Here is a 27,855-nt window from a genome sequence, read left to right on the forward strand (position 1 = left end):
CCCCTGGTGGATTGAACCTCTGGTCTCAGACCAGGGTCATTGCCCCCCCCTCTGGTCTCAGAAGCAGTGGTTGGTCGCATTATACATAGTCATAACTGGGGTGAGAAAATTACACCTTAATTTCCATGGTCTTAGAGGTACGGATTTGTGAAAACTACCTTGGTTGGTGCAACTGACCACATGCTTGATTTTAAGGGCACTTGGATGGAAAATTTGATCATTTTACAATGTAATTTATTTATCCAAGAAAGCCTCTGTGAGTCTGAAGGCTCGTTTTCAGGAGGGTGATGGATGTGATGTTTGGATAATTTTCTTTATTAGGATATTGTTTTACAAATAAAAGGAGATTTCGAGAACCGTTGTGTATTGCTGTATATATGTTCCTTTTAAGGCAGTGTTATTGATTTGTTTAGATTTTTTAAAATCAGTGTTTTTTGCAGGAGCCTGGATTGCCCAGAGAATTCTCGCGATGGCAGCAATATGGTCAGGAGCTAAATGCCAATGCCGAGGTTTGCTAGCCACGACGAGATGGCTTCAGGTGATAGTTTGTGTTGTTTTGCTGTTCCTCCTCTACAATTATTTATTTATATGGCCCATAGCTTTGAGTTGCATGGCTACAATCACACTAATGTGGCGTGTCTTCAACTTTTCTTTTATGAGGGAGATGTGCGCATTGGCCTGTTGAGGTTTTGACGGCGTTGATGGTTATACCAGTGCCTTCGAGGAAGAGGAATGGGATAGCCAGGGGGTGCGATGTTTGGCCTTCGAGGTGTTTATTTTCAAAGGTGCGCAATAGTGGGGTCATGATATTTTGGTGTGCATACAACTCACTACACAGCGAGTCTTGAACATTCACAAATTTGAGATCCACCGATCCTTGCCTCTAAAGCACTTGATTACAGGCATGTCCACAAGTAATATTTCTCATACAATTTCATTGAAAAACATTTTTATATCACTGGGCAAAACTATTTCTTCACATTTTGGTGAACTGGACAGCTTGACAATGATTATTTGCCATCATGGTTTAGTCATAGAGTTATGATTAAAATATAAAATAAGTATTAAATTACAGTACTACTGTGGTGACATAGCGCCGACTGCTGTCCAGCAGCGGCAACTGTGGTGGACAGTTAGTGCACACACCGTTGAGCATATATACGGGTGTGCCGGCAGAGCGGAGAAACTGGGGCAAAGGTCACGGAAGACCTCATCGGGAAGCCCGTAGAACCCACTAGTGGGTTCGAGAAGAGAGGCGTGGCCAGGGCAGAGCCAGGCCACACCGAATAGGATAAAAGCAGTGGAGAGCGAGATCTCAGGGCTGCCGGATTTGGGAGTGGACTCGTCTTGTCATCGCCGTCGTCTTCCCCGCCTTCGTCGCTGCCGCCTTCACTCGATAATTGCGCGGCCGGATAGTTGTTGGCTGTCTCGGTCGACGCTGCCAGTGTAACGCAGTCAGGGTTGTGTCTAGGCTGGGCTGCACGACAACGAGAAGGAAGGAGGTGAACCTGTTGAACCTAAAGAGAGTTAATAAAGAAGGTGCCTCCTGCAACTACCTCGGCTCCGACTTGTGCTACACTACACTACGATTGACCGAATCAGCGCCTTGATGCATAATTCATTTTAAAAATATTGTCACTTTATTTTTATTGGTCACGTGAATAAATTGTACCACAACATTTGCCACCTCAGGTGATAACAATTTATGCTCTGGCACACAGTCTCTCGGGAACGTGTTAAAATCTGGCATTTAAATATGACAGCAACAGTGGGGTGGATGTGTGGCTCAGGGCTGATGGCCTTGCCAGGCCACAGAGCCAGCACTGCTGAGAGCCAAAATCTTTGAGTCCAGCTGAGTTCAAAATCAAGTAGCTCTGGGCAATGGTTCATGCGTGGTCATAATGAGACATTACGCATTTAAATTGACTGCTTCTCTTCAGGCAAAGTGCTTTTGTTGATCATTTTCAGGCAAAGTGTGTATCATTACGAAAGCACGTCAATCGTCACATCTGTACATAAACCAGAAGAGAGTCTATTGAGTCCAAAAGTATCTTCTTCAAGGGGGACCTGAGTCAGAAAGCAATACACAAGGGTAAAGGTTACATGCTGAAACCCCAGATGAAAACAAAACTTTCAGAAACAATTAGCAGTGAAGTAGTATTTTTTTTTTTAAAGGAACATCCGTTTCTGTAAGACAGTTTGGGTGGGGTATAGACATTGATGTCGTACATTTATCGTGACCGCACAATGCATTCCATTTCCCATTAAGGTTGTCTGGAAAGGGTGAGTTTTTAAACATAAGGGAGATGGAAACAAAAAGACAACACATTGCTATACACTTAAACACTTGGTTGTAGAATTTCTACATATGGAAAATCTGTTTGATACGATGCACATATGGAACAATATAGTATAGGAATTACACTTAGAAACTATTGTATTGCAGGCAATATTGAGTTATTTTTTTACGTGCAAAGTATTAATGTCTGTCTTTTTGAAATGTGCGTTACATGTGTTATGCATAGGCAAATTCAAACTTTTAATTCTCGATTTAATTTGTGGAGACTGATTTATATATTTTTGTATTATAACATTTTTAATTGTTCAAACTTTATAATTTATGTATTGTTTTCTGCTTGTGTGCCGTGTCTGACTTTTATCCTTTGTTTTTAATCAAGATCTACCTTTAAAGAGTCACCTTTAGTCTCCATTGGTTCTCACCTGATATAAAGGACCTGTTTTCGACTGAGAGAATGGGCGTTTGAGTGAGTGAGTCTCAATCGGCTCTCACCTTATTCTATGGTTCTTTCGGTAAAATCATGTTGATAGAAAAAATAATAACAATAAAATAATAAAAATTTAAATAAAGTAAATTAAAAAAAATATCACGACGTTTCGATCGCAACACACGCAATCGTCATCAGTCTCTCACCTGGTCATGAATAAAGGACATGTAACAAGCACAAGACCCCGGCATCAAAGCTCGTGCACTACTGCAGCTGTGCCGTGCAAGCAAAAAAAAACCCCATCAAATGGGCTAAAGATTTTGAATTAAAAATAGCAACAAACATGCCAGTGCACAGAGCCTGCGAGATGCACTCAACTCAGGCAAGAGGAACATTCCGGTTGGTCTTCCTGCCAGTGAAGTGTTTGAGAAAACAAGTGACTGATTTCCTTAATGAGCAGGGCTCACTGTCAAAAATTCACTTTGATTTATGCAGGACGTCGTTTTTGTTTTATTTATTTCTTCCCCGATTTTTGTAGATGACTCGTTGCCTCTGGCGGTGCATCCTTCAGTGCGGCGGGATTGAAATATGAACAAAGCAATGGCCAGGCACCTGTTCAGTTGAAGATGAGAATGTTGTTTTCTGGTGTTTATAAATCAGCCATGCCAGGTGTGAATACATAAACAAGAAGACTATGTATTGAACTTCTTATGCACCATACGTAGCCAACTGTGCTCATCGGAGGTGCAGGGGAAGGACAGTAAAAAGACTGACTTCCAAGAAACCACAAAAATATAGTGTCCAAAATATATCGGCCTCATGTTTTGGCCCTTCAAAGCAGAGAGAAGGCATGCATTTTTTTTACTTTTTAAGGCTATATTTGATCCCTCAATATTTACTGAAGGAAAATGACTCATGCCGTCAGCTTAAAACCGTTCACTCGTCAACGTTATTAGAATGTCCCAGTTTTATCAAAGCCCCACGGTGAAAAGTGTGATCTACAAGTACAGCTAAGTGAGTCAATCTCTCTGCCCTCTCTCTTTGCTCTGAAGATTGGCCATGTCCAGAAATATTCAGACTACCGTCATTTTATCCATTACGGCAGAGAGGTGCATTGCATTGGTGATCCGATGATAAAACCGGAAAAGCGTATGGGGCACAATTTTCCCAAATAGCTCATGTTTAACCCTGGACCAAAAAACATCAACACGTGGGCCATAAGAAGAGATCGTGGGTATACATATTCAAAGCAAATTGAGCATGCAGTGGGTTACCCATCGCAAATGAGCTTGCATTAGCTTAGATAAATAATTAAATATGAAATATGTATCTGAAAACATTCATTTTTGTCATGCTACTTGTACACGTACAGCATTGCCTTTCTTTTCAATACACTACTCGACGAGGGCCTCCCTGAGCCAATTGGATTAGAAAAGAGTGAGCTAAATGAATGAAAGCCAGGTTATATTGAACATTTCGAGGTGTATTGATTAAATGTGTCAATAGAAAAATAGATTACTGTCTTTATATGATTCTCACAAATTTGTATTTATTATGGAGGGCATTAACTGACCAAACAATAACTGCAATTGCAACTGAAGGAGTTCACATCATGGCAATGAAAGCGAACGGAATGCAAACCGAATTAATTGTTCATCCTTTTACATCAGTTCCCATCAAATCTACATTTGACATGAGAAAAAGTCAGCAAATGAGCTCCCTCCAGGCCACAAAATACTATCCCACATCTCAATTTTACGATGTTCAATAACATCAGGAAAGCCCCAAGGATTATGGTTCTCTGTGAGAAACGTGTTTACCCATTGCGCAAGGAACCACTTATGTTCTTCTCCGCAGCCCACCATTCCCATAAATGTGTTGTTGGACTTACTGTACAACTTGTGTGTGGCCATTACCCATACAGTCATATGATGCTGTTGCTGTTTTATGTCTGGAATAATATAAAAGGAATATCCACGGGGACGCAAACTGGCGGTATTGTAATGCATATTGCCGGTACTGCTTACTTGTGAATGTAAACATGTTGGCAACACATACGTAAAATGAGTGCTGCTTTTCTGCTGAAATAATTATTTCTGACTTGCGAACTTGAACTTGCGTACCTTCTGAATCATCAATAATTTGGTTTTGAATGCACTACATAATGTACGTAAACTACATAGGGTTCATTATCCGTGGGGAGATTGTAAAGGCCGGGGCGGATAACTTCCATTGCCATCAATTCCAAATGTCGGCAACACCGTGTTAACAAACAAACAACCCGACCACGTGGTCACACGGCCCTCGACACCTTTACAGCCGTCATGAAATGGGCAAGCGCTTGGTTGTGAAAACACTTCGTCATCGAGCATGTCTGTGACAGATTTGTGTCGCCGGTTTGTGTTGTTATTTACCAAAGCACTTTGTCACCTAGATTTATTTTTTGTCACGTATTTCAGGTGTTCATCAGTAGATGGGGCTGTTTTGCTGCACCAGACAGACGAGAGCGATGTTTCCAAGTGATAATTTACTGCCCGTATTGCTTTCCAACAGCCCATAATGAGCTATTTTCTCACTGGAACTTCAACGGTTATCTAACCTACATCATGGTTGAATTGGATTGAAATCGAATGAGGCATCCCGGAGTGATGAAATCAGCTCGTGCGCAAGTCCTCGAGGCACCACGCTGGCGAGTTGTTAACTACCTCGCCTGGTATACAGGAGGTCGTGGATTCGATCCCGACCCTGACGCCTGTATATTTGGGGTCTGCATGTATTTCTCTGGCCACCTGAGTTAAATTCCCAGCCATGGGTAACATCAATGGCACATTGATATCTGCCACCGGTTCAGAGTCCATCCTTCACTGATCTGTACCGACCAGCATATGAAGTATGGTCATATAAGCCCCACGATTGGCTCGACGTACGGAGGCCGTCGTCCAGCAGTGGATTGACAACGCGGCTGTACATGTGCATGTTGCACATAGCAAGGTCATATTCAAATTCATAGTCATTAAATTCTCTTCTGCACGCCCACACATGTTATTCAAATAGACGGGACTGAAAATAAATTACTCCCAACACGTGTAATTATTGTATATTGTGTGGTCCATATCTGATCTAATATGGCAAGCAGCTGCCTGACAAATACTATGATTTGCAATCACGCCTAATTGCCATCGCATAATGGTTTTCTGCTCAATTAACATCAACTCAAGCGTCTGAAATAGAAAAACACTGGCTGCCTGGGCCATTTCCTTCCAATACAGTTTGCTTGTGTTTTTGTGTCTGCAGGAGGGCCTTAATTAATACTCATTGAAGGCAACGCTGGGGGGTAGGGAAGTATTATTTATTATTTCAGGATTTAAGAAAACAACTTTTTGTTTTAATGAAACAGGGCATATTTTATGATGAGAATGTTCTGACAGGATGTCCACTGCGGAGATGCAGCGGTGAAATCAGTTCGTGCGTCGGTGCTTGGTGGCTTAACAATCAAATGATGTCAACCTTTAACGCGGCGCCGCCACCACACGGTATCCGCTCAGTCTCATCGAGAGGACGAAATCAGAGGCGCGCGGAGAAACCTCAGACGTGCGGTAAAGGCAGCAGCCAGGCTGTGGGCTGGTGCGCAAGTGTATCCCCCCCCCCGCCCCAAGCTTCGCAGTCCTCTTTATATAAAGGTGTTATCGACCATTTCGTTGAAACATGTGGGAGAAAAAAAAACAGAGGAACACCCATACGGTGCGAGAGGGTAACACTCTTATCCGAAGCGGATGGAACAAGTGGAGGAATCAACATTTTTTGGCAAGCAAGGGTATGGCACCAGAACGTCAACGGGCAGGGAGTTTCACAAGATCAGTGTGTGACTTGCCAACCCTTACCTCCACAGTGCTGGGTTTTATTGTTGCGTCTCGGAATCACGAGAGATGGTGACGGCTTGGGGAAGACTTCATCCAGCAGTTGATTTTTCATGGTTGAAAAAATGACAATGATACATTTTGAAACATACCTTCGCGAGAGGAAGTAATCATTTACTAAAAGCAACACACCTAAAATGTAATTAATAAAAAACCACACACTTCTGGTCTTAATTAGCTGCTACCTCGTCGTGAAGGCCATCTGTTATCTATGCAATGTAACCGGTGTTCAGTTTGTTGTTCTTACACCGCACCTCCGATGAGGACGGTTGGCTCCGGTACGGTGCGAAATAACTTCACCATATTCTTTGGTTCTTTCGGTAAAGTCACGTAGAATGAGAATCAAATAATGAAATAACACAATAAAATTCTCACGACGTTTCGGCCACAACGCCACAACGCAAACGTCCTTGGAGGCGCGGTTCGTCCACTAGGGGCGTTGGGGCACTGCCCACACCAAGCAGCTGGAGATGATAAAATTGTTTTTCTAATAAAACAAAAATACTTTTCTATTAATTGTTTGGTCGTGTTTATTTTTGTTTTTAAATATTGTGATTCTTTCAACGTGAATCGCCTAGTGAAGACAACATTTTACTGGTAGGAACGAAGTTGTAAACTGAGTGTACCAGCCTGCAATAGATTAATGTGTCCGTCCGTCCGTCCCCTTTCAATATTTAACGAAGTGAAATCTCGTGCTGTTGGGTGTAAAATCAGCAATAGACAGCGCAGAGACTTGTCCTACCAGCCCACCCTGCAGGGACCTGTTAAGTTGTTCATATGAGAAACCGCTGCAACACCGCAGTCTTCTTGATTTTTTGCCTCGGGGAGGTCTCGGGGCGCCTATGAAGGCGTCCGAGCGAGACAATCCCCTTTCATCGCGACGAGCTTCTCACACTGCAGCCACGCCGCTTGAGACCCAATTCAGGGCGGTGAGAACGGCGGCCGTGGCTGTGATGAGAGACGATGTCACGGCGCGAGGTTGCACTGTGAGGATGTAGCAGCTCACGACGACACGTGACTGTTGTTGCACAGTGCGCGGTGTCTTGGTTGCCTTAGGGGCCGTCCATAAATGACGTCACGCGATTTTGGACGATTTTTGCCCCCCCCCTTCGTCAAACGGCGTCACAAAAAGTCAGACCCCCCCCCTCAAATATGACGTCACAAAGCTCTGCCCCCCCCCCCAAAAGAAAAACATGCTTCAAATCGCTTTAAACTATTGTCATTGTAGTGCGTATTTAATGTGGCGCTGCACTCTGATGTTGTAGGAGAAAACATTTATTAAAAAGTCTATTTAATTAAGTAGAACGTGTTGTCTATATTTATTTAAAGTTGCGCATTTTGATGTGACGTCACATTTCTCAAACCCCCCCCCCCCCCCCCTTCATCACACATCGTCACAAATGTCTGACCCCCCCCCCAGATGCGTGACATCATTTATGGACGGCTCCTTGCTAATTTGTTGAGTCGTGTCAGCTGATCTTTAATTGTTCTTTAGGCTTTTATCAGTGTCAAATGGGTTGTGTAGTGTGGACTTGAGGGTCATTGGGACAGCATTTGAGTGCTTTGTTTTGTTTCGTGTTGTTTATAAATGCCTACCGTTGGTAGAAAAGACAGTTCTATCAATTTTTACGAGGAGGCCAATAACATGATACCAGTCAGCAACATCAGTAAGGAGGAGCGCTTTGAGTTATTTCAATTAAAAAAGAGGGAAGATATCGTCATCCTCTCAGCCGACAAGCGCAATGCCACGGTCATCATGGACAAAAACGTGTACAATAACAAAATTCAGGAGCTATTTAATGATGGTAGCTATACAAACATTAAAAGAGATCCCACCAACTGCCTCGTTACAAAAACGAACAGTATCATCACTGATTCAGCTTCATTAATTTAACAGACCAAACGGGTTTCCTTAAAACTGTCTGCTGCTAGACCACCCAGACTCTATGGCTTAGCAAAAATCCATGAAGATTGTACACCCCTTCGTCCCATCGTCTCCACCATTGGCTCACCCACTTACAAACTGCCCCGATATCTGTCTGAGACCTTGCAGCCATTCACTGGTAAGACCACATCCTCTGTTCTTAACTCAGCTCACCTGATATCGTCAAAGACATCTCACTGTCCCCAGGTGATTTGCTCGTTAGTTTCGATGTAGTTTCTCTGTTCACCAAAGTTCCTGTGCCTGATACCATTGCAACAATTGAAGATTTGTCCAACAAGGACTGAATGCTGATGTACCAGCCCTGATGAGACACTGCCTCACCAATACATACTTCACTTGGAATGGAACATTTTACAAACAGAGGGCACCCTAATGGGTGCTCCCTTATCTCAAGTTGTGGCCAACATTATCATGGAAAAAATTGAGATGGATGTCATCCAGGCATCCACTACGCCCGTCCTTGTGGAAGAGGTACGTGGATGACACGTTTTTTCATCTGGCCACATGGCCGACCGGCTCTGGAACAATTCCTCAACCACATCAATTCCATACACCCAGCCATCAAATTCACCATGGAGGTAGAAAAGGATGGTATGCTACCCTTCTTGGATGTCCTAACCAAAAAGAGACCAGATGGCTCAATGAGCCATTCCGTCTACAGGAGAGTAACCCATACTAACGCATAACTAAAACCTGATTCCCACCACCATCCATTCCAGAAGAATTCCTTCATCAAAACGCTACACCATACAGCTCAATGTATATCCGACCATGAACACCTGACCAGTGAACTCAAACACGTACACCAAGCTCTCAAGGCGAATGGATATTCTGACTACACAATCCGAAAAGCCATCACTCCAACCGCGAGGAAGGAGCCATCTGAAGATCCAATCAAAACCATCACCTTACCATACATAGCAGGAATAACCAAAACTATTTCCAAAATCTTGAACAAACACAAGATCCAGGTCCAATTTAACACAGTGCATAAAATTCATGGCCTGATCCCATCTGTGAAGGACATGATTCCTAACATGCAATATCCCGGTGTCTACAAACTAAACTGTATCTGCGGCAGCAGTTACATTGGGGAAACTAAATGACATGTCTAGGACCGTGTTCGTGAACATAAGGCAGATCTGAAACACGGCAGGACCAATACTTCTGCCGTGGCTGATCATTACTATAATGCGGCTGGCTCATATGAAATTGATTTCTCTAAGACGAAGGTACTTTGCAAGCCGACTGGCTATCAACAAAGATTCGTTCACGAAGCCATCCATATATACAGACACCATTTCAACCGAGGCGACGGTTTTAAACCCAGCAATCATTGGAAAGATGTCATCAACCACCTTGGGTCGTGACTTAATTTGTGTTTTCTTGTCCACCTCCACCATCAGCAGTGTGGGTGTGTGGAGCGAGGTGCAATGCTTTGATTGGTGTAGACCTACTGTCGGTGTCGAAGCCCCGTCCTACATTAACATTAGCTGCCCCGCCCATCTCTAATCCTTTATAAACAGCTCTTTGATTGGTGTAGACCTACTGCCCGTGTCGGAGACCTCTCCTACATTAACATTAGCTGCCCTGCCCATCTATAATCTTTCATAAACAGCTCTTTGATTGGTGTAGACCTACTGCTGGTGTCGGAGACCTATCCCACATTAACATTAGCTGCCCCGCCCATCTCTAAACCTTTATAAACAGCAATTTGATTGGTGTAGACCTACTGCCGGTGTCGGAGACCTATCCTACATTAACATTAGCTGCCCCGCCCATCTCTAATCCTTTATAAACAGCTCTTTGATTGGTGTAGACCTACTGCCGGTGTCTGAGACCTATCCTACATTAACATTAGCTGCCCTGCCCATCTCTAAACCTTTATAAACAGCTCTTTGATTGGTGTAGACCTACTGCCGGTGTCTGAGACCTATCCTACATTAACATTAGCTGCCCCGCCCATATCTAAACCTTTATAAACAGCTTTCCCTCAGAGGCTAACCTCCCTGTTCCTGATGACGACCGCTTTTGTTGCGATCGAAACGTCGTGATTCACTTATTTTTTATTGTTATTATTTTTACTATCTACATGACTTTACCGAAATAACCATAGAATATGAATTCCTGCAGTCACGAAAGTTTTAAGTCAAAATTTAGAACACCATCTTTTCAGACAGCCCCACCTAGTGGGAATGTCACGAGCCTCCACTGATAGCACACCACCATAAACGTTGTGATCTCAATTCAATTCCCTGCCACGGCTAGAATCAGTGACGATTTATATGTTTCATCTGAACAGGTCTTGAGTTCTCGCCTTCACAAACCCACACTGACCTGCGTGGTGAAGCATAGCCTCAGAGATGGCAATGCTGAGGAACGAAACGGAATTTAAGAGTCTTACCTTTAATTAAATCACCCTGCATGCCAAACCTCAAAATTCTCAGCAGCTAAGCAGGGCTAAGTCTGATTAGTACTTGAATAGGTAACCGCCTGGACTTGCCAGGTGTTGTAGGTGGCCTCAGAGATGTCAAGGCTGAATGTTATCCTCTTATACGTGCGAGTATCCTTTGGGTTCTCTCTTTGAACAATGACGTTGAGACTCAGTGAGGCTTTTCTGGGTAAAATCGTTGAGATTACATGACTAGAATTAAGAATGTCATGGCGGCCAGTGGCATTCGAAAAAAAACCCCTCACGTGAACACTTTTTACAATATACACCGACTTAGATGGGAAACTAAGGGACCTCTTAAATGATTTTACACCACTAATTCTTGGCTACCAACCCATCTGGGCCACAGTGACCCAATGCCCAGGCCCTCAAGCCAAATGAGTCAAGACCACCACACTGAGCATGAAATCATGTTTTCATGGCTTAAAAACGCAGATTTTTCTACGGGCCCTCCGGGGTTTCTTTCCACATTTAGAAACGGGCGCTTAAAGTACAGTATGTTCTCCTATAACGCGTGTTGTTTTCATAACGCGAATTAGATATAACGTGATGCATGTATGAGCGAAAATGTTTTAATAACGTGGATACGAATTGTTTATAACGCAATTGAATGAACGGAACTATGTCGCGCGAGTAGGATTAAGCGGTTGTATGGCTGCCTCGGAGGAGCATCAACAAGGCAGGATGCTGCTGGATGCTTCTAGATGTTACCCACGCGCCTAAGTCTTTGTTCAGCCTGCGTACACACAGTCCGCATCTCGCGGACTGTGCTTTATCCTATATATTATTTATTATAACACGTTCTTCAGGAATGCAACAACCACATTATAGGAGAACAGACTATACTTGGCTGCGATAAGTTTCCACATAATCAGCCACTTCGTTGAGCTATTATTTGTGGCCAGGTCTCTTCTTACAAAGTGGGCCTTACCTGGTCAAATACAATGAACAAGAACAGTTTAATCCTCTTTGTTTTTTTCGGTAAAGTCACGTAGGTAAAATAAAATAAATGAAGCAACTAAATTAAATCACGAAGTTTTGGAGGCAACACAAGCTTCCGTCTTCAGGTGGAACAATAGCTGTATCAGATGTTTTGCTGTGACTGTTCCATCTGAAGACGGAAGCTTGTGTTGCCTCCGAAACGTGGAACAGTCACAGCAAAATAGCTGATAGAGCTATTTTGCTGTGACTGTCCCACCTGAAGACGGAAGCTTGTGTTGCCTCCGAAACGTGGAACAGTCACAGCAAAAATAGCTGTATCAGCTATGTTGCTGTGACTGTTGCACCTGAAGACGGAAGCTTGTGTTGCCTCCGAAACGTGGAACAGTCACAGCAAAAATAGCTGTATCAGCTATGTTGCTGTGACTGTTGCACCTGAAGACGGAAGCTTGTGTTGCCTCCGAAACGTCGTGATTTAATTTAGTTGTTTTCATATATTTCATTTTACCTACATGACTTTACCGAAAAACCCAAAGAGTATGAATCCTTGCAGTCACGAAAGCTTCAAATCTAGAACAGTTTAATAGTTTTGTTTCAAAGAAAGTGTTTAATTGCTTCGATGCCACAACTCGTGAACGCGGCATGGACGCTGTTGCAACATACAGCCTTCACGGAAGAGGCCTGAAGAGGTGCATGATTGGAAATAAATACACCGAGACAGACGAAGGGACGCTTGGATCAGAGAACAAGCACAAGTTAAGGACATCGCATTAACTGTTAAGGGAGAGAAACAGTCAATACGGTGGTGGCGACGCACGCCTGTAATTCAGCACTGTGCAGATGAGGGTTGGTGAATCACGTTAATGTTGTGAAACTCCTCTTCCCGTGGGCGTCGAGGAGCTGCAGTACCCTGGCTCGCCAGGAGAAGGTAGTACAGCAAGTGGATTAATCTCCATCTTGAATAAAATGTATTTTATTAGGTGAAGGCCACTGCACTACACCGTATAGCGCTTTTTTTAGAGGCGACCAGGTCAAAAATGATAGCTTCATGAAGCGGCTAACCCGTGGAAATGTATGGCAGCCAAATACTCTAAACGCTTCTTTCTAAATGTGGAAGGAACAAAAAGGTCTCAGAAATCCACCCGACCACGGGGAGAAAATCCAAAGGCATCAGGGGATAGAATGTTTTCCCCTCGTCCACGTGGGTTTTCACTGGGTGCTTGCTCTCATGTCTTTCCACTTGTGTATAAATAATACAGTTTTTTTGTCTGAAAGCATCTTGAAATAAAAAAGGCCAATGTAGCTGGACCCTTCTGAAAAAAAATCCTTGGAATCAGTTTGGCCTTCCCGGATAAGTGATTCGTGTCATTAGACATAATATAATTTAATTTGTGTTAGATTGTGTCAATATAAATGTGTCGTTAATCTCGCCACCACCCGACACAACCAATTAGTAAGGGTTGTCACGTTAAAAAACACAAGCCACAATTAGTTACTAGTTCAGCACACCGGTGTGTTGGAGAGTAAACCCACAATAATTACAATTCGAGTACCCTGACGTTTCACCGGTAATTACAACCAGCCTCATCAGGCGACAGGCCAGAATTGTAGAGAAATTCTCTGATTCCGTTTTTAAATATTTCGGTCACATTAAAGTGGGCCTGCGTAGAATACGTCATTAAAAGGGATAAAGGCCATTGTCAAGACGAGCTGCGGAGCTACAGTCGAATGAGTATTTTGACGGCTCTTTATCAGAGGGGAATCCCCAAGAGCAACCCAACATTCTACTAAACTCTCGTTCATATTGGATCAGATTGACGAGCGTTATCGTGTACCCCAGACAACAATATCGCTCGCCACTAAGTAGCAGTGACGTCACCACGGCGCTCGTGCCAGGCTAAGTGCACTTTGATGCCACGTGAAGTATCGAAGGTTCGCTGCTGGCAGGAGGTCACGGGACAGGTCCCAGGTGTTATGGGTTGACCGAGGTGCCTAGCAGATGCACCCGCCTGTGCTCCACACTGTGTGTTTCCCTGGATACAGACAGACGGACAGACAGATGGATGAAGCTGATGCATAAACGCGTTCCACCTTGTTTGGGAAACGTGAGAAAATCTGGTTAGGTTGCGCATCAGCGCAATTGTCGCGCGTGCGTAAAAGTGTCTGTCCTTGTTACTGGATTAGTGCTGCATTGTATCTTGCCCAGAGAGCGGCGCTATTTGTTCTCGTGATCATCATCATCATGTGTGTGGACGCATCCACACAAACCATGGCAGGTGCGGATACCTGATGCACAAATGGAACATTAAAAACTCTCCAGTACGCGACTGTGGCCATCCAGAACAGGCCATGCGACGCAATGCCCGATCCTCAAATATGTAGACATCACAACGATACACTCCGCTGTTCCTGACGCGGTTGTCTGGCTTGTAGTCGTTGCTCTGCATCTACATCAGCAGGCATACGAAATAAGAATAGGATCGTCATCAGCCATGGTAAATCTACTGCTGGATTAAGGCCTCATCTCCCCAAATGCCGCCAACTCTTCTCAAGTTTTCGTGCGATGTGATGATCCACGCAGCACCTGCACACGAACTGATTTCGTCGCTCCATCTCCCCCTTGGTGGTAGCGCAATTCGTGTGAGCGTTCCATTCCTTGACTGCACTGCCGTTATTAAACGAAACTATTTTTTACTCAAATTTTTATTTTATTTTACCAGGTAAGGCCCACTATATAACGCTTTCCCCGAAGCGACCTGGTCAGAAATGATAGTTCAATTAAATAGCTTATCATGGATATTTATAGCACACAAATGTGGAGGGGAAAACCGGAGGTCCCGGATAAAAAAATCCACGCGAGCACGGGGAGAGAGATATACAATCTACAAATATACACACATCAGGGTCGGGATCTAAACCATAACTTCCGTCAGGTGCGGAGCCAGCATTTTGACTTTGGGGGGGCTGACTTCAATATTCTAAGATATCCAGTGTTTATGTTTTCCAATGGGCGCCACAAATGTATAAAACAAATTTTATTGGATTTGAACGCGGAGTTTATTAATAGGTCGGAGCCGCTGATGTCGCTGAGTTCGATAAGTTCGAAAGCAGCCTGCAGGGCAGCACGAGGTGGCAGCCTGCAGGGCAGCACAAGGTGGCAGCCTGCAGGGCAGCACAAGGTGGCAGCCTGCAGGGCAGCACACAAGGTGGCAGCCTGCAGGGCAGCACGAGGTGGCAGCCTACAGGGCAGCACGAGGTGGCAGCCTGCAGGGCAGCACGAGGTGGCAGCCTGCAGGGCAGTACAAGGTGGCAGCCAGCAGGGCAGCACGAGGTGGCAGCCAGCAGGGCAGCACAAGGTGGCAACCTGCAGGGCAGCACACAAGGTGACAGCCTGCAGAGCAGCGCACAAGGTGGCAGCCTGCAGGGCAGCACACAAGGTGGCAGCCTGCAGAGCAGCGCACAAGGTGGCAACCTGCAGGGCAGCACACAAGGTGGCAACCTGCAGGGCAGCACACAAGGTGGCAGCCTGCAGAGCAGCACACGACGTGGCAACCTGCAGGGCAGCGCACAAGGTGGCAACCTGCAGGGCAGCACACAAGGTAGCAGCCTGCAGAGCAGCGCACAAGGTGGCAACCTGCAGGGCAGCACACAAGGTGGCAGCCTGCAGAGCAGTACAAAGTGGTAGCCTGCAGGGCAGCACAGGGTGGCAGCCTGCAGGGCAGCACGAGGTGGCAACCTGCAGGGCAGCACGAGGTGGCAGCCAGCAGGACAGCACAAGGTGGCAGCCAGCAGGGCAGCACAAGGTGGCAGCCTGCAGAGCAGTACAAGGTGGCAACCTGCAGGGCAGCACACAAGGTGGTAGCCTGCAGGGCAGCACACAAGGTGGCAGCCTGCAGGGCAGCACAAGGTGGTAGCCTGCAGGGCAGCACAGGGTGGCAGCCTGCAGGGCAGCATAAGGTGGCAGCCTGCAGGGCAGTACAAGGTGGCAGCCTGCAGCATTTTGCAGCAGCCAGATATCCGGTTATCCCGATTACCGACTTTTCCAAAATTTCAGGGGGGGCTGAGCCTCCCCCCCAGCCCCCCCTGTGGCTCCGCCCCTGCCTTCCGTATATCTGGCGAGGTAGTTAACGTCTCGCCACCGCGGCGCCCATCAGTCATCATCACTTCCAGCGGCGTATCCTGACCAGCCCCACGCTGACAATTCTTAACAGTTTGAATGTACGTGTGTGTGTGATTGTTATTAACCGGCGTATGTTCTCTCGTTCGCGCTTTCCTCTTTCTACATCTCAGTGGAACACAATCCTGCATGCTTCTTTGCGCCCAGCTGTTGTTGGTCTTGTTATTGTTCTGCATTCGTTTGTACTCGCGTTTGTTATTTCATGGCAACTGGCACCCGCCTAGCTCCTCCCGACTGGCACGTAGTCGTTTACGGAGACTTAACGCCCAGACGAGAATCCCCACCACAAACTCTCTTTGTTTAACGCGAGGAGGGACTTGGCTGGCGAAGGTTGGGGAGGGGGGTGTGAGCTGGGATTCGGAGCGAGGATGGATCACTCGACATATTTGCACTACCGCTCTTGTTTGCGGTGTGTCTGACGAACCACGGTTACTGACACAACCGCCCCCCTTCACAAGATATTCTTTGTCTCAATGGACTGCTATCGAATATAGCTCAAAGTAAACGACACAAAACTATCAACTAAAACTATTTTTTTACTTTATCAAGTAAGACCCACTGAGCTATATAGCTCTTTTTCTGAAGCGATCTGGCTTTCACAAATAATTAATAGCTCAAGGAAGTGGCTTATAATGTGGACATTTATAACAGCCACATACTCTAAACGCACATTTTTAAATGTGGAGGAAAAAAACTGTAGGACCCGGCAAAACATTCACGCGACCATGGGGAGAGACATGCAACCCGCAAATATACAGCAGGCGTCAGGGTCGAACCCACGACCTCCTGTATACCAGGCGAGGTAGTTAACATCTCCTCGCCACCGTGGCACCCGCTTTTATTCACATAAGAACGTGGCTTTATTGCTATTGTAATATTTCCGGCGGCAGAAGTAAGGTGGTATTTTCCGAACCTCAGCCCCGGGCAGCGCTATATGATAGGTAAAATAAATATATGGGTAAAAGAAATCGAAACTTTGTTCTGTGTCCCAAAAGGTATACACATTTAAAACGAAAAAATGTCTCCTCTATTGGCATATATAGGCTTTCAAGATCAATATTATCCATCGGCATTTATTTAAGCGAGCAATGGATTCTGGACCGGTTTTGACCTTCTCTGTCTCATCACCAGAGTTACGCTTGATTAGCAAATGCTAGTGGGTTGCCAGATATTATTGTCAAGACCACTCAACCTATATTATGGGGCACCGTATAACACATTCGCTTGTTTATACAAGGGGATATGTGGCGCAGTGGTTTAGGGATTAAGCCAAGAACCTGGCCTCCTCTGTTCGATACCTGGCCGCGGCTAACATCATTAGCGAGTGATATTATAATCATGGACCTCCCCTCTTTTTCTAACCTCCCTGACCAGGATGGTGAAGTATGGTACAAAAAAACCTCCCATGACCGTCACGGTATGGGGAGGTATTAATCCAGCAGTGGATTGACAATAGAGCTGCCCATGCTGCGTTCTGCACGCACCAAGGTCATAATCAAATTTATTCGTGATACAATTTTCTTCTGCACACTGCACACGTGTTAGTCAAATAGATGGGACTGAAATAAATGCCTCCCATTTATTTTGGTCACTTAAAAAAGATGTGGACTGAACGCAAACTAAAAGGTGCGCAGATCAGCCTGGAGATATTGCGGGCGTGGAATCACATTGCGAGACAAAGTGCATCACGTGGTCGAGAGAACATATACGTACGTTGAACTTCTTCCGCACCGTACGTAGCCGAACCGTGCTGATCGGAGGGTGTCTTTAACCATCCGCATGTTATAAACTGTTCAGGAAAGTAAGTGGAACTGGGAAGATCCGATCGCTTACTAGAAGGGAAGCTGGCCGACTATGTCAGGAACAGTAGCGGCGTAGCAGTCAAGGAATTGGAACGCGTCCGAGACCTTCGTCCGCCTGGGAGATGGAGCGATTGAATCAGCTCGTGTGCATTGCATTGTTACATCGCAAGTGAATATACCGTGGTTGATGGTTATTATATCTTTACAGGGATTATAAAATTGTACATAGCAGGTTGATAATGATTTGAATTGAAGAATTGGGTTATGGTAAGTGCTATTGTAGTTTTTTTACGATAGTAAAACAAGAGGGGTTGATGAGGAGGGGTTGGGATAGGCCTGGTCCTAGCTGGAGGGTGTACAGAAAGCTGGGGGGGGGAGGCTAAAAAGCAATCAGACATCATGGCATCGGGAAGACAAAGAGGATGGGCGAGGGGCATGTTTGCACGTACGCAATCACTCAATGGCGGTCGGTCACTCACTGAATGGCGGTCGATCATCCGCCTTCTTATCACTCTTTTATCGCTATTATCGTGGTGATTGTTTCCCTGAACTTCACTCGTTTATTCCTCTACTCATGTTGAGGACTCGGTTTACAAGGCACTGGCTGTTTCGTCTCATCTACACTGTGTCCAACCACCACGCTGCAGGACAACTCGCTCATCCTCTCATTTATACATCCACTCGCTCACTCACACTCATCCACCCACTCACCACACTGCAGGTCACAACACTTCCTTCCCTTCGTCACTTTGCCCGTATTCGTGTAGCTTTGCTCAAATCAAGAATCGTCTGAGACTCTTAGCTTGTACAATTTTAGTGGCGTTGCTTGTTGCTGACCGCTTGGCATTCAGGGCCTTTGTTGGGGCTGTGCTCAGCTACGGTGTTTGAAAAAAAAAATAACACTCAGAACATTCCTGAATCACACAGCCGTAAAAAAATAACAATAATAATATCATAGGCGACGTTGTGGGGCAGTAGCCCTTCTCCACATCGCTTTTTTTTTAAAACGCACACGTGGTCCGTGTGCACTTCTCGCCCGTAATGCGTCTGCTCCGGGGGTGCCGCTTCAATCCGCTCTAATTGTTAGCGAGCGCCTATCACGGTGGGGGGGGGGGGGGGGTGGAGGAGGGAGGAGGAGGAGGAGCGGTGCCTTTGATGCGCGGCGGAGTCCCGGGGAAGGTGTGAGTCGGGAAATGGCCTCGTGGCGCCGGGCACCCGCCGGGCGAAGAGGATGAGGAGGCGCGGGTGAAGGGGGGGCGGCGGGGGGTGCCGGGATGGGGGAGGGAGGGAGGGGGGGCTCTGCGGGGGGTCACGACCACCACTTACCACGGATAAACAGCGAGACATCGATACCAGCAGCAGTAGCAGCAGACGAGTAACGACCCGATGGCCCGGCTCAGTGATTCTCAAGCGGTGTGTCCGCGAATCGTTCCTGCCGTGCGATGCTGCCTTTTCTATCCTTCCCGAGGCTTTGCACTCCTATCGTGGTGTTTTTTTTTCATCGTTTGTTGGTGTCACGTTTTGACCTGCCCCGGACTGGACATTTGTAACAAAAAAGAGCTTTATAGCTCATCGGATTCCGATTCTGGTCCGTGGAACTGGTGTAGATGTGTACGCTCCTGGCGATTACAGTGTTTCGATATACCACCTACAATTATATATATCGGAATTGTCGCTAATGGGTTCAATAATCGATCCTTTAAGGAAAAGAATCAGCGTATTCGTCAATAAGACTCTGTGTGTGCCCTTGAAAGGAAAACGTTTCGGCCCTTCTTCAGCGCACATATTTAATTTAAAATATAATTGATTTAAATAGGATCGAACTATGAAATAGGGCAATTGCCCCAAAACGTCGCCTTTATATGTATAGATAATTTTCCTTGTAAGGCCACACAGTGAATGTGTTTTAGGTCGTGTTAACTGCGCCTGCGCATCATTCCCAACGCAGCACCAGCGGCACCGCTAAATAACCCGTCAATTATCGATTCGTTTTACTCCAACGTGTGTATCGTTGCTCATTTTACATCGCCTCCCGTCTCGTTTTGGAGCCACCTTGTTCGAGCCATCGGCCCAATTGTAACGTCGGCATACAGGACCCCAGCCGTGATACCCGAACCGGTACAGGCCCACACGCTCCTTCACCACCAACCCGCACTCGCAAGCATGGTTGAAGTATATGGTTAAACATCCCCCCCCACGATATACGACACCGCGTTGGGGAGGCATTTTATGTGTATATATGCTGAACATCTTTCGCACCGTACAAGGCCAACCGTGCTCATCGGAGGTGCGGGGGAAGGGCAACACACTGAGCACAAAAGGCAGTTCTAAAGAAATTAGTTTTCAATCTAGATGATTTAAAAGTGGCTAAGTCCTCAGTGGCTTCCTCATATCGGAAGGAAGAGAGTTCCACGCGGCCGCAGAAGCGCGTCTGAATGCGCCGCAGGATGAAGTGACCACCACCTTTGTTCGATGGCGAGCCAAAAGCCGCTGATGTGAGGATGGCCGGATTTCACGTGATGGTTGATGCATCCAGTCGTGGATTGACAGAGAGCACTGACGGTAGAAACCGGCCCAGAGTTCGCTTCCTTGAAATCATTCTGCTGCATTATATTTGTCAGGAACGGCCAATCTGTTCTATAGAGAGTATATATTGTGAATGTTTATTTAAATGAGAGATTTCATTGACTGTATTTCATTGTCTTGTTTGTCATGTTTTTTTTCTTTAAGTGAGACCTTCCTTTAAATACTTTCGGAAATCGAATTTACGAACAAAGCATTCAAGTGCGCGCACGTGTACGTGTTCGGTGTGTTCCATCTCTCCTCCTTTGTCTCTCGAGACGAGAGTTACGTGGGTCGTGGTGGCGGAGGAGGCTGAGGGAAACCTTGGCCAGGAACACAAAGGCATGGCTAATTGCCGCCAGTTTACGTGGCGCTTCGGTGGAATTAGAGGGGTCGCGTCAATGTTGTAATTACGAGCATTTGTTCTCGAAGGCCACCGGGTAGCACCCCCCCCCCCCCACCGGTTCTCCCCCACCTCCCTCCCTCCCAGACTCTACGGCGCCTTGCATTCATTGAGAGGCGATGGGAAATTGACAATCAGTCGGTATCAGCCTACCGGCAAATTTCTTTTGATCCGAGCCGATTAATTATACGCTAATCTAACGTTGTGCCCCCACCTTGTCTGCAATACCCCCCCCCACCATCCCTTAAACCGCGCCTCACCCCTTTCCACGAGAGCCCACACCCCCTCCCCCGCCTCCTCCACCCCACGCCCCTTAAGGGTACATGAGCCTCGTTGCACACGAAAGCCGGGCTCATTCGCTCTCCTGCAAGCGGCGAGGATCTGTCTGCTACCATGAAGAAGAGCATGTTCTCCTCGGTGGAGTGGCTGGCGGGCCTCAGCTGTGGAGAGAAAGAGCGGGGAGCGGTGCAGATGACGGTGGCTGGGGAGCTGTCGCCATCCGCTTCCTTCTTGTCATCACCATCACCGTCGTCGTCGTCGTCATCGTCGTCATACTATTCCTTGTCATCATCATCTTTGTCGTCGTCGTCATCATTCTTCATCTCGTCGCAGTCATCGTTGGACGAACAGCGGCGCGCAGGATCAACCTCGCCTGACTTTCGTCCCAACTCGTGCCCCAGCAGCCCAGGTGAGATGGACAACTCGCGCGTGTAGATCATCGTCATTCACTCATTGCTCACGTTGTCTCAAGGATGGTCGGTGGCAATTGCTGAACCTACTTGGATGACATTCAAGGCGAGAGCGCACTGAGCGTGTGGGCCTCAGTTGGTCTTTCACCTTCCCGAGTCTCAAGACTTATTTTAAGAAGGGTCCTGCATTGTTGGGAAGTTTGGCCAAATTTCAGTTTTGCTTCGTTTGGGATTTAAACCGTACTACCCGGAGTACACCCCATTGCACGTACGCTGTACAGACCCGTCCACTTGCCGCACTGCCGTGTCACAACTACGCTGTGAATTCTCATTTCCAGTTCGAGTCATTTTACCCGGTATCAGGAGCTGCACTCGCGCACGTGAGTGGCGAGTCCGCGTCTCGCGCGCCAACGTGGATTTGTCGCGACTCCCAACTTCATCTCCATCTCCACCCTTCCTTCCCGCAGCAGGTTCCCAGCACTCGAGCAGAAGCAGTAGCCCCGCGCCCTGCAGTAGCAGCAGTAGCCCCGCAGCAACAGCAGCAGCTACAAGCGTTGGCGTCACGGATGAGGAGGAGGAGGAGGCGGAGGAGGGAGACGCGCCGCGCCACGGACCGCGCCGCGCCGCCGGCTTCTGCCGCCGCGCGCGCACCGCGTTTAGCACCGCGCAGCTCGCGGAGCTCGAGAGCAGCTTCCGCCGCAGGAGATATCTCAGCGTGGCGGAGCGCGGGGAGCTGGGCCGCCAGCTCGGCATGAGCGACCTGCAGGTGAGGAGGCGGGCACACGTCGTCATGGTCATCGTCACGACTTCGTGCAGTCCACGTGGTAGCAGCACGTTAGCAGTGGATCATCTCTGCACGATGAGTCATCATCGTGCAGAGATGAGTTACCATCGTGCCGCCCACACCGGGCGGGTTGCGGACAGATGGACAGGGCAAAATGCGTGTTTCCAACTTTAATTGGAAAGCGAGACTGTATATGGAATGTACACACGGTCTCCACTGTTGTGCCGTTCGTGGGGGTATTTTGACCATACTTCACCACGCCGCTGGTCAGTACGATTTGGTGAAAGGAGAGTACCAAGAATCGGAAGGGATATTACTCTCCAATATGTGAGCCGTGGTGAGGAATCAAACTCAGGTTGCCGAATTCGGAGCGCAGTGCGCTCGCTCACCACTGCCCCACCACTGCCCCCCTCCCACCATCAATACACAACAATTAAACAACACAAATAATATTTAGCATTGTGGCAGTGACCCTGAAAACAATAATCTAATGATGTGCCCCCCCCGCCCCCCTGCAGGTGAAGACCTGGTTCCAGAACCGCCGCATGAAGCAGAAGCGCGAGGAGTTGGGGGCGCGGGGTGGGGGCGCGTTCCCCCACGTCCCCGCCCCCCCGCTGTTCCCCCTCGCCCCGCCCCTCGCCTCGTGGTTGGCGCCGCTGGGGGCTCGGGCCCCGCCCCTCTCAGCACCCCCCGCGTTCGCGGCCCCGCCCTGCTGCCCGTACCTGCTCCTCTACTAGGAGCCCGGACTCGGACCAAAGTGCCGGGGTCAAAAGGGCAGCAACGGGAGCAGAACCCAAGATCGGACAGCGCTGCTCCTGCTGCTGCTGCTCCCGCTACTGCTCCCGCTGCTGCTGCTGCTGCTCCCGCTGCTGCCTGTCTGAGATGGGAGTAGATTGATGTAGACCAGGGGTCGGCAACTAACATAACATGAAGAGCCATTTATATTGAATTCGGTAAAAAAAACGTTATTTGAAAGGCCGCAATGCACGTGAATAACGAAGCAGTCCTTCGATGTAGCTCAAAGGAGATGGGAGGGAGAATGGGGGGGGGGGCGGGGTGGGAAATGTAAATATAGTATTGGTGGGGGGGGGGGGGGCGCACACGGGAAGAGACTAAGCAATGTATTGGGGGAGATGCACAGAGATGAAGATGGGGGGGGGGGGGGGGTGGGGGAGAGATGTGTGGAGGACATCGGGAGCGATGGAGGTGGGTTGGAGGTGGATGGCGGAATGAGAGAATAATATTGAGTGGCGTGACGTCACTCGAGCGACATAACGGCCAGGATCAGGATATTTAAGTATTTGTAGTGGAGGAATCCGACCAACAGAGACGCATCTTAAACGTCTGCCTCCCCGTGGAGCTGCGAACTCTCGCCGGGGGCAGGCCGGGTCACATAACCGGGGTGGTTAGCTGCCGGAGAAGAGCCGTTTCGTTTCTTCTTCAAGGTGGCTGATGCAACCCTGGAGATGACGATGATCGTGATGGGATCATAAAAAAATGTGCAATATGCGGGGAGAGGGGGGGGGGGTTCGCGGTGGGATGGGGGGGGGGAACCTACTAGATCAGTATTTTTTCATCTCTGTGCACTGCTTCGCGAGCGTTCCTAACGGAGCCTCGTCGTCAATTCACGTGATGCCAAGAGCGTAATGGGCTGGGCAAGGCCTGCAAATCAAACACGAGCTCACAACATCTATTGACAAACAACACACGGGTCGAGCCATTGCTCAACTGATGGTTGACTGTCGGCCCATCAACGCCGTGTCAGCTGTGCGGATGTTTTCGTGATATGTTTTCGACCATAATCTAGATTTGAAGCTTTCGTGACCGCAAGGAATCCATATTCTTCGGTTCTTTCGGTAAAGTCACGTAGGTATAAAATAAAATAAATAATTGCAACACAAGTAATCATCATCAGGTGGGAAAACCACAGCAATAAAAAATATTATTGCCGAAGTTTTCCACATGATGATGATGATTGCTTGTGTTGCACTCGAAACTCCGTATTTTATTTTATACCTACGTGACTTTTCGACCATACCTCACAATGCCGGTTGGTGATGATGGGTGGTGGGTGGCGGGGGTTGTTGAGTAGTTTGGTGGTGGTCCACGACCGGTTCAGGTTTCACTCGGCGCTGAATTATGTCACGAGAGTCGCGGCCGCGAATCGAACTTGGGTTTGAGGGGGTTTCGGCGTGGCAATGCGCAAAGCGATGCGCGACCGCTCCAGCCGATTTAGCTCCGCTGATCACGTGTACATTGTCACCTGGCCTGGCGAGGTTTTTCTATTGCACTATTCACGTCGTACGAGTTCCGTAACGTCGAATTAATAACATATTTATATTGTATAATATTTCTACGGTACGTTGCTGATGGGGAGTGCGATGCGCGTTTATATTTCAAGATGTGAATTTTAAATTGTATTTTAATAAATATATATTTTTTGTCCTGTCACTGCATGTGCCACCTCTCTCACTCCGCGACAGCCCTCACTGCGGTTTGCGAGCGCGCATTGTCACGTGGTGTATTTGCACAGGCGGCATTTAAAATGAAACGCATCTCGATACTTTCGTCATACAACAACACCGCGTGGCCTTCAAATGTTACATCTACAATGTGCGACGCTTCGGGGAATGACCCTTCATGTGCTATGAGGTAGAGTCGTTGCCCGAAGCGTCACGTGTTACGTATTATTGAATTATTGCAGCGTTATTGACAAATGTACAGTTTTTAGTTTATGGTCCACCACTGCCAACGCAGCATCACCAAACGTGTTTAGTACTCGTGAAGGGACCCAGCTCACGCTGTGACCAGTAAATGTCACTTCATTGATGACCCACAGGTAACGAAATCGGTCATACAGCAGACAGCACGCTTCAGTAACTCCACACTCAGAACTCCGCTCCTGCTCTCCCTCTCTCCACTTGTAGAACTTCTTTCGCACCGTACGTAGCCAACGGTGCTAATCGGAGGTCGCTCCTCTTTTGTCTGTCAAATCGTTGCCTAGAGCTTTTGCTCCCAGATGATGACTATCAGGAAAGGCGCCTCCAAGTCTCCGACACTCGCACCTCCGCGATTAGCGCGGTTGGCTACGTACGGTGCGAAAAAAGTTCAACATATATTCATACTCTCTGTCTCCTGTGCTTTCCTGTCGATAATTGCTCAGGGCGTTATGCCCAACATGATGATTAAACAGGCAAGGCGTCTCCACGTATCTCTACACTAGTATGCAAGTCTGCCTGGGAATAACAGATGCTGTATAGTGGACACCGAAGTGATCAGGGGATGGCAATATAACGATGGATTTTTTTTTTATTCTACGTGTGTGTGGAGCGTTGAGAATGACCTCCGTATGCATGTAGGCACGGTGGAGTGTTCTCTGTGTGCCCCTGTTTCCTCCCACACGGATTCATAGAATTGACCAAACTTCTTAATGTCTTGGGAAAAAAGAGTCTCAAGACTCAGTCTAAAAAAAAAGTCTCAAAAATCTTTCTGGATATATAAAGGATGTATCATCATCACCATCATTATTTTCACGGAAACATTGTTGTTTCAACGGTGATATGAGATCCCAAATGGATTCTTCAACGATTTCAGCTTTTAAGCGACAAAAAGGTTGAAATACGGAGAAAGCGATTGGGGGAGATGCAGAGAGACGGTGGTTGAAGGAAACTGGGGAAGAGAGCGATGTGGAGGGGGGGGATGGAGGTGGATGAAGGTGACTGGGAAGTAAGATATGCAGGTAGGTGACGTCAGTAGATACAATAAAAATATATATATAATGTTTGGTTTCTATAATGTTATTATCTATAATGTTATTTCGTATGGCTGATGTAGATGCAGACCAACAGCTACAATTTCACGTTCTAGTGGTTAAGCCAGATAACAGCGTCAGGAGCAGCGGAATGTGTCGCTGTAATGTCTTTGTATTTATGTATCGGGCATTGCATCGTTATGCATTGCATGGTCTGGATGACCACAGTGGCACGTTGGAGAGTTTTTGTTTTACCTAATGCGTTTTAAGATAATAAAATTTGAGTTTTTACAATGACGGGCTTTACTCTTTGGTTCTTTCTACCTACGTGACATTACCGAAAGAACTAAAGAGTATGGATTCCTGCAGTCACGAAAGCTTCAAATTTAGAATGACGGACTTTATCTAAACTTTAAAGTATGTTTACTCATGAAGCTTGCTGCGAACCACCGTGGGGCATGCCTGGACACGCAGTGATCCTGAAACGATTGTCTGAAGATCGTTCTCGACGAGCGAATGTGTTCGACACAGCAAGCCATTTGTAACGCGTGACATCATGGTCAAGGGGCAATCCGTTGTGGGTATGTACGTTGAACTTCTTTCGCGCCGTATGTCGCCAACTGTGCTAACCTGAGGTGCGGGGTAAGGACAACAAACTGAACATAAAAAAACAGCTCCAAAGAAGCGGATTTACATTCCACGGAGGGTGTCATTACATCGGATCCAAGTTGCAATCTCACAAAACACAACTTTAAAAAATGAACATTGATGAAACGCAATCACTTTTCCCTCTGCAATTACATCACCGCTCGATCTCTCATGCCAAATAAAGTACCACATACGCGAATCTCAGTTGTCCTTCAATACATGCTCTACACGCGTTCTAATTACCTGGTTTAAACAGAATATAACGGAGCGTATAGTTAACCACCGTAGTCAGCACTCCTTCGACGGAGGAGGAGCAGCAAGACTACTCCTGAAGGTTTCTCTCATCGCGGCAAGCAGACCACGACATTGGCAGCTAGCCCCTGAACAATCCCATGCGCATCATTAGACCTCCTTTGCCAGTACCAAAATGTAATAATAGGGTTTTCCCCCTTTTTTCTGGCAACAAAACTGAAACCTTTTTACGAGGATTCATGTCTGCATTAACCACAATACCTGCAGTCAAAATGCAAACAAAGAAATACTATGATAATATATGCATTGTCCTTGAAACTGATTGCTCCACACCAAGGGACAGCTTTCTTTTGAGCCTCCACCCAATTGGTGCTCGACCAGAGGACGCCAAAAGGCGTACAGCTCAAAGACAATGCACTATCAAAGTAGTGAGGGCTCGGGGTGAGCATCTACATCATTAGATCTCCTTTTTCTTCTTTGGTTCTTTCGGTAAAGTCACGTAGAATGAGAATAAAATAATAAATTGATAAAATAAAATAACACAATACAATTCTACGTGACTTTACCGAAAGAACCAAAGAAGATGAATCATTGTAGTCACGAAAGCTTTAAATCGAAATTTAGATCTCCTTTGCCAGTACCAAAATGTAATAATAGGGGGTTTCCCCTTTTTTCTGGCAACAAAACTGAAACCTTTTTACAAGGATTCATGTCTGCATTAACCACAATACCTGCAGTCAAAATGCAAACAAAAAACATACTATGATAATATATATTTCGTCATGCCATGCGCATGACGAAATAAAGG

At 46.8% G+C, this 27,855-nt stretch overlaps 1 protein-coding gene across 2 annotated transcripts; it reads left to right on the plus strand.

Annotated features, from left to right (window-relative positions):
- Nucleotides 1–21,119: 21,119 nt before the first annotated feature.
- Nucleotides 21,120–23,429, plus strand: LOC116940680 (uncharacterized). 2 transcript variants are annotated; one of them, XM_032950818.2, is made up of 3 exons: nt 21,120–21,611; nt 22,083–22,378; nt 22,915–23,429. In XM_032950818.2, the coding sequence occupies exons 1-3, from the start codon at nt 21,317–21,319 to the stop codon at nt 23,131–23,133; spliced, it is 810 nt and encodes a 269-aa protein (XP_032806709.2). In that variant the 5' UTR covers nt 21,120–21,316; the 3' UTR covers nt 23,134–23,429. The 2 variants fall into 2 exon arrangements, with proteins under 2 accessions (XP_032806709.2, XP_032806708.2); XM_032950817.2 differs by having other exon boundaries at nt 21,149–21,611; nt 22,080–22,378.
- Nucleotides 23,430–27,855: the final 4,426 nt, after the last annotated feature.

Source organism: Petromyzon marinus, chromosome 9, assembly GCF_048934315.1.
Source record: "Petromyzon marinus isolate PM22_M1 ecotype Great Lakes invasive population chromosome 9, UKy_Petmar_22M1.pri1.0, whole genome shotgun sequence".
Classification (NCBI taxonomy): Eukaryota; Metazoa; Chordata; class Hyperoartia; order Petromyzontiformes; family Petromyzontidae; genus Petromyzon; species Petromyzon marinus.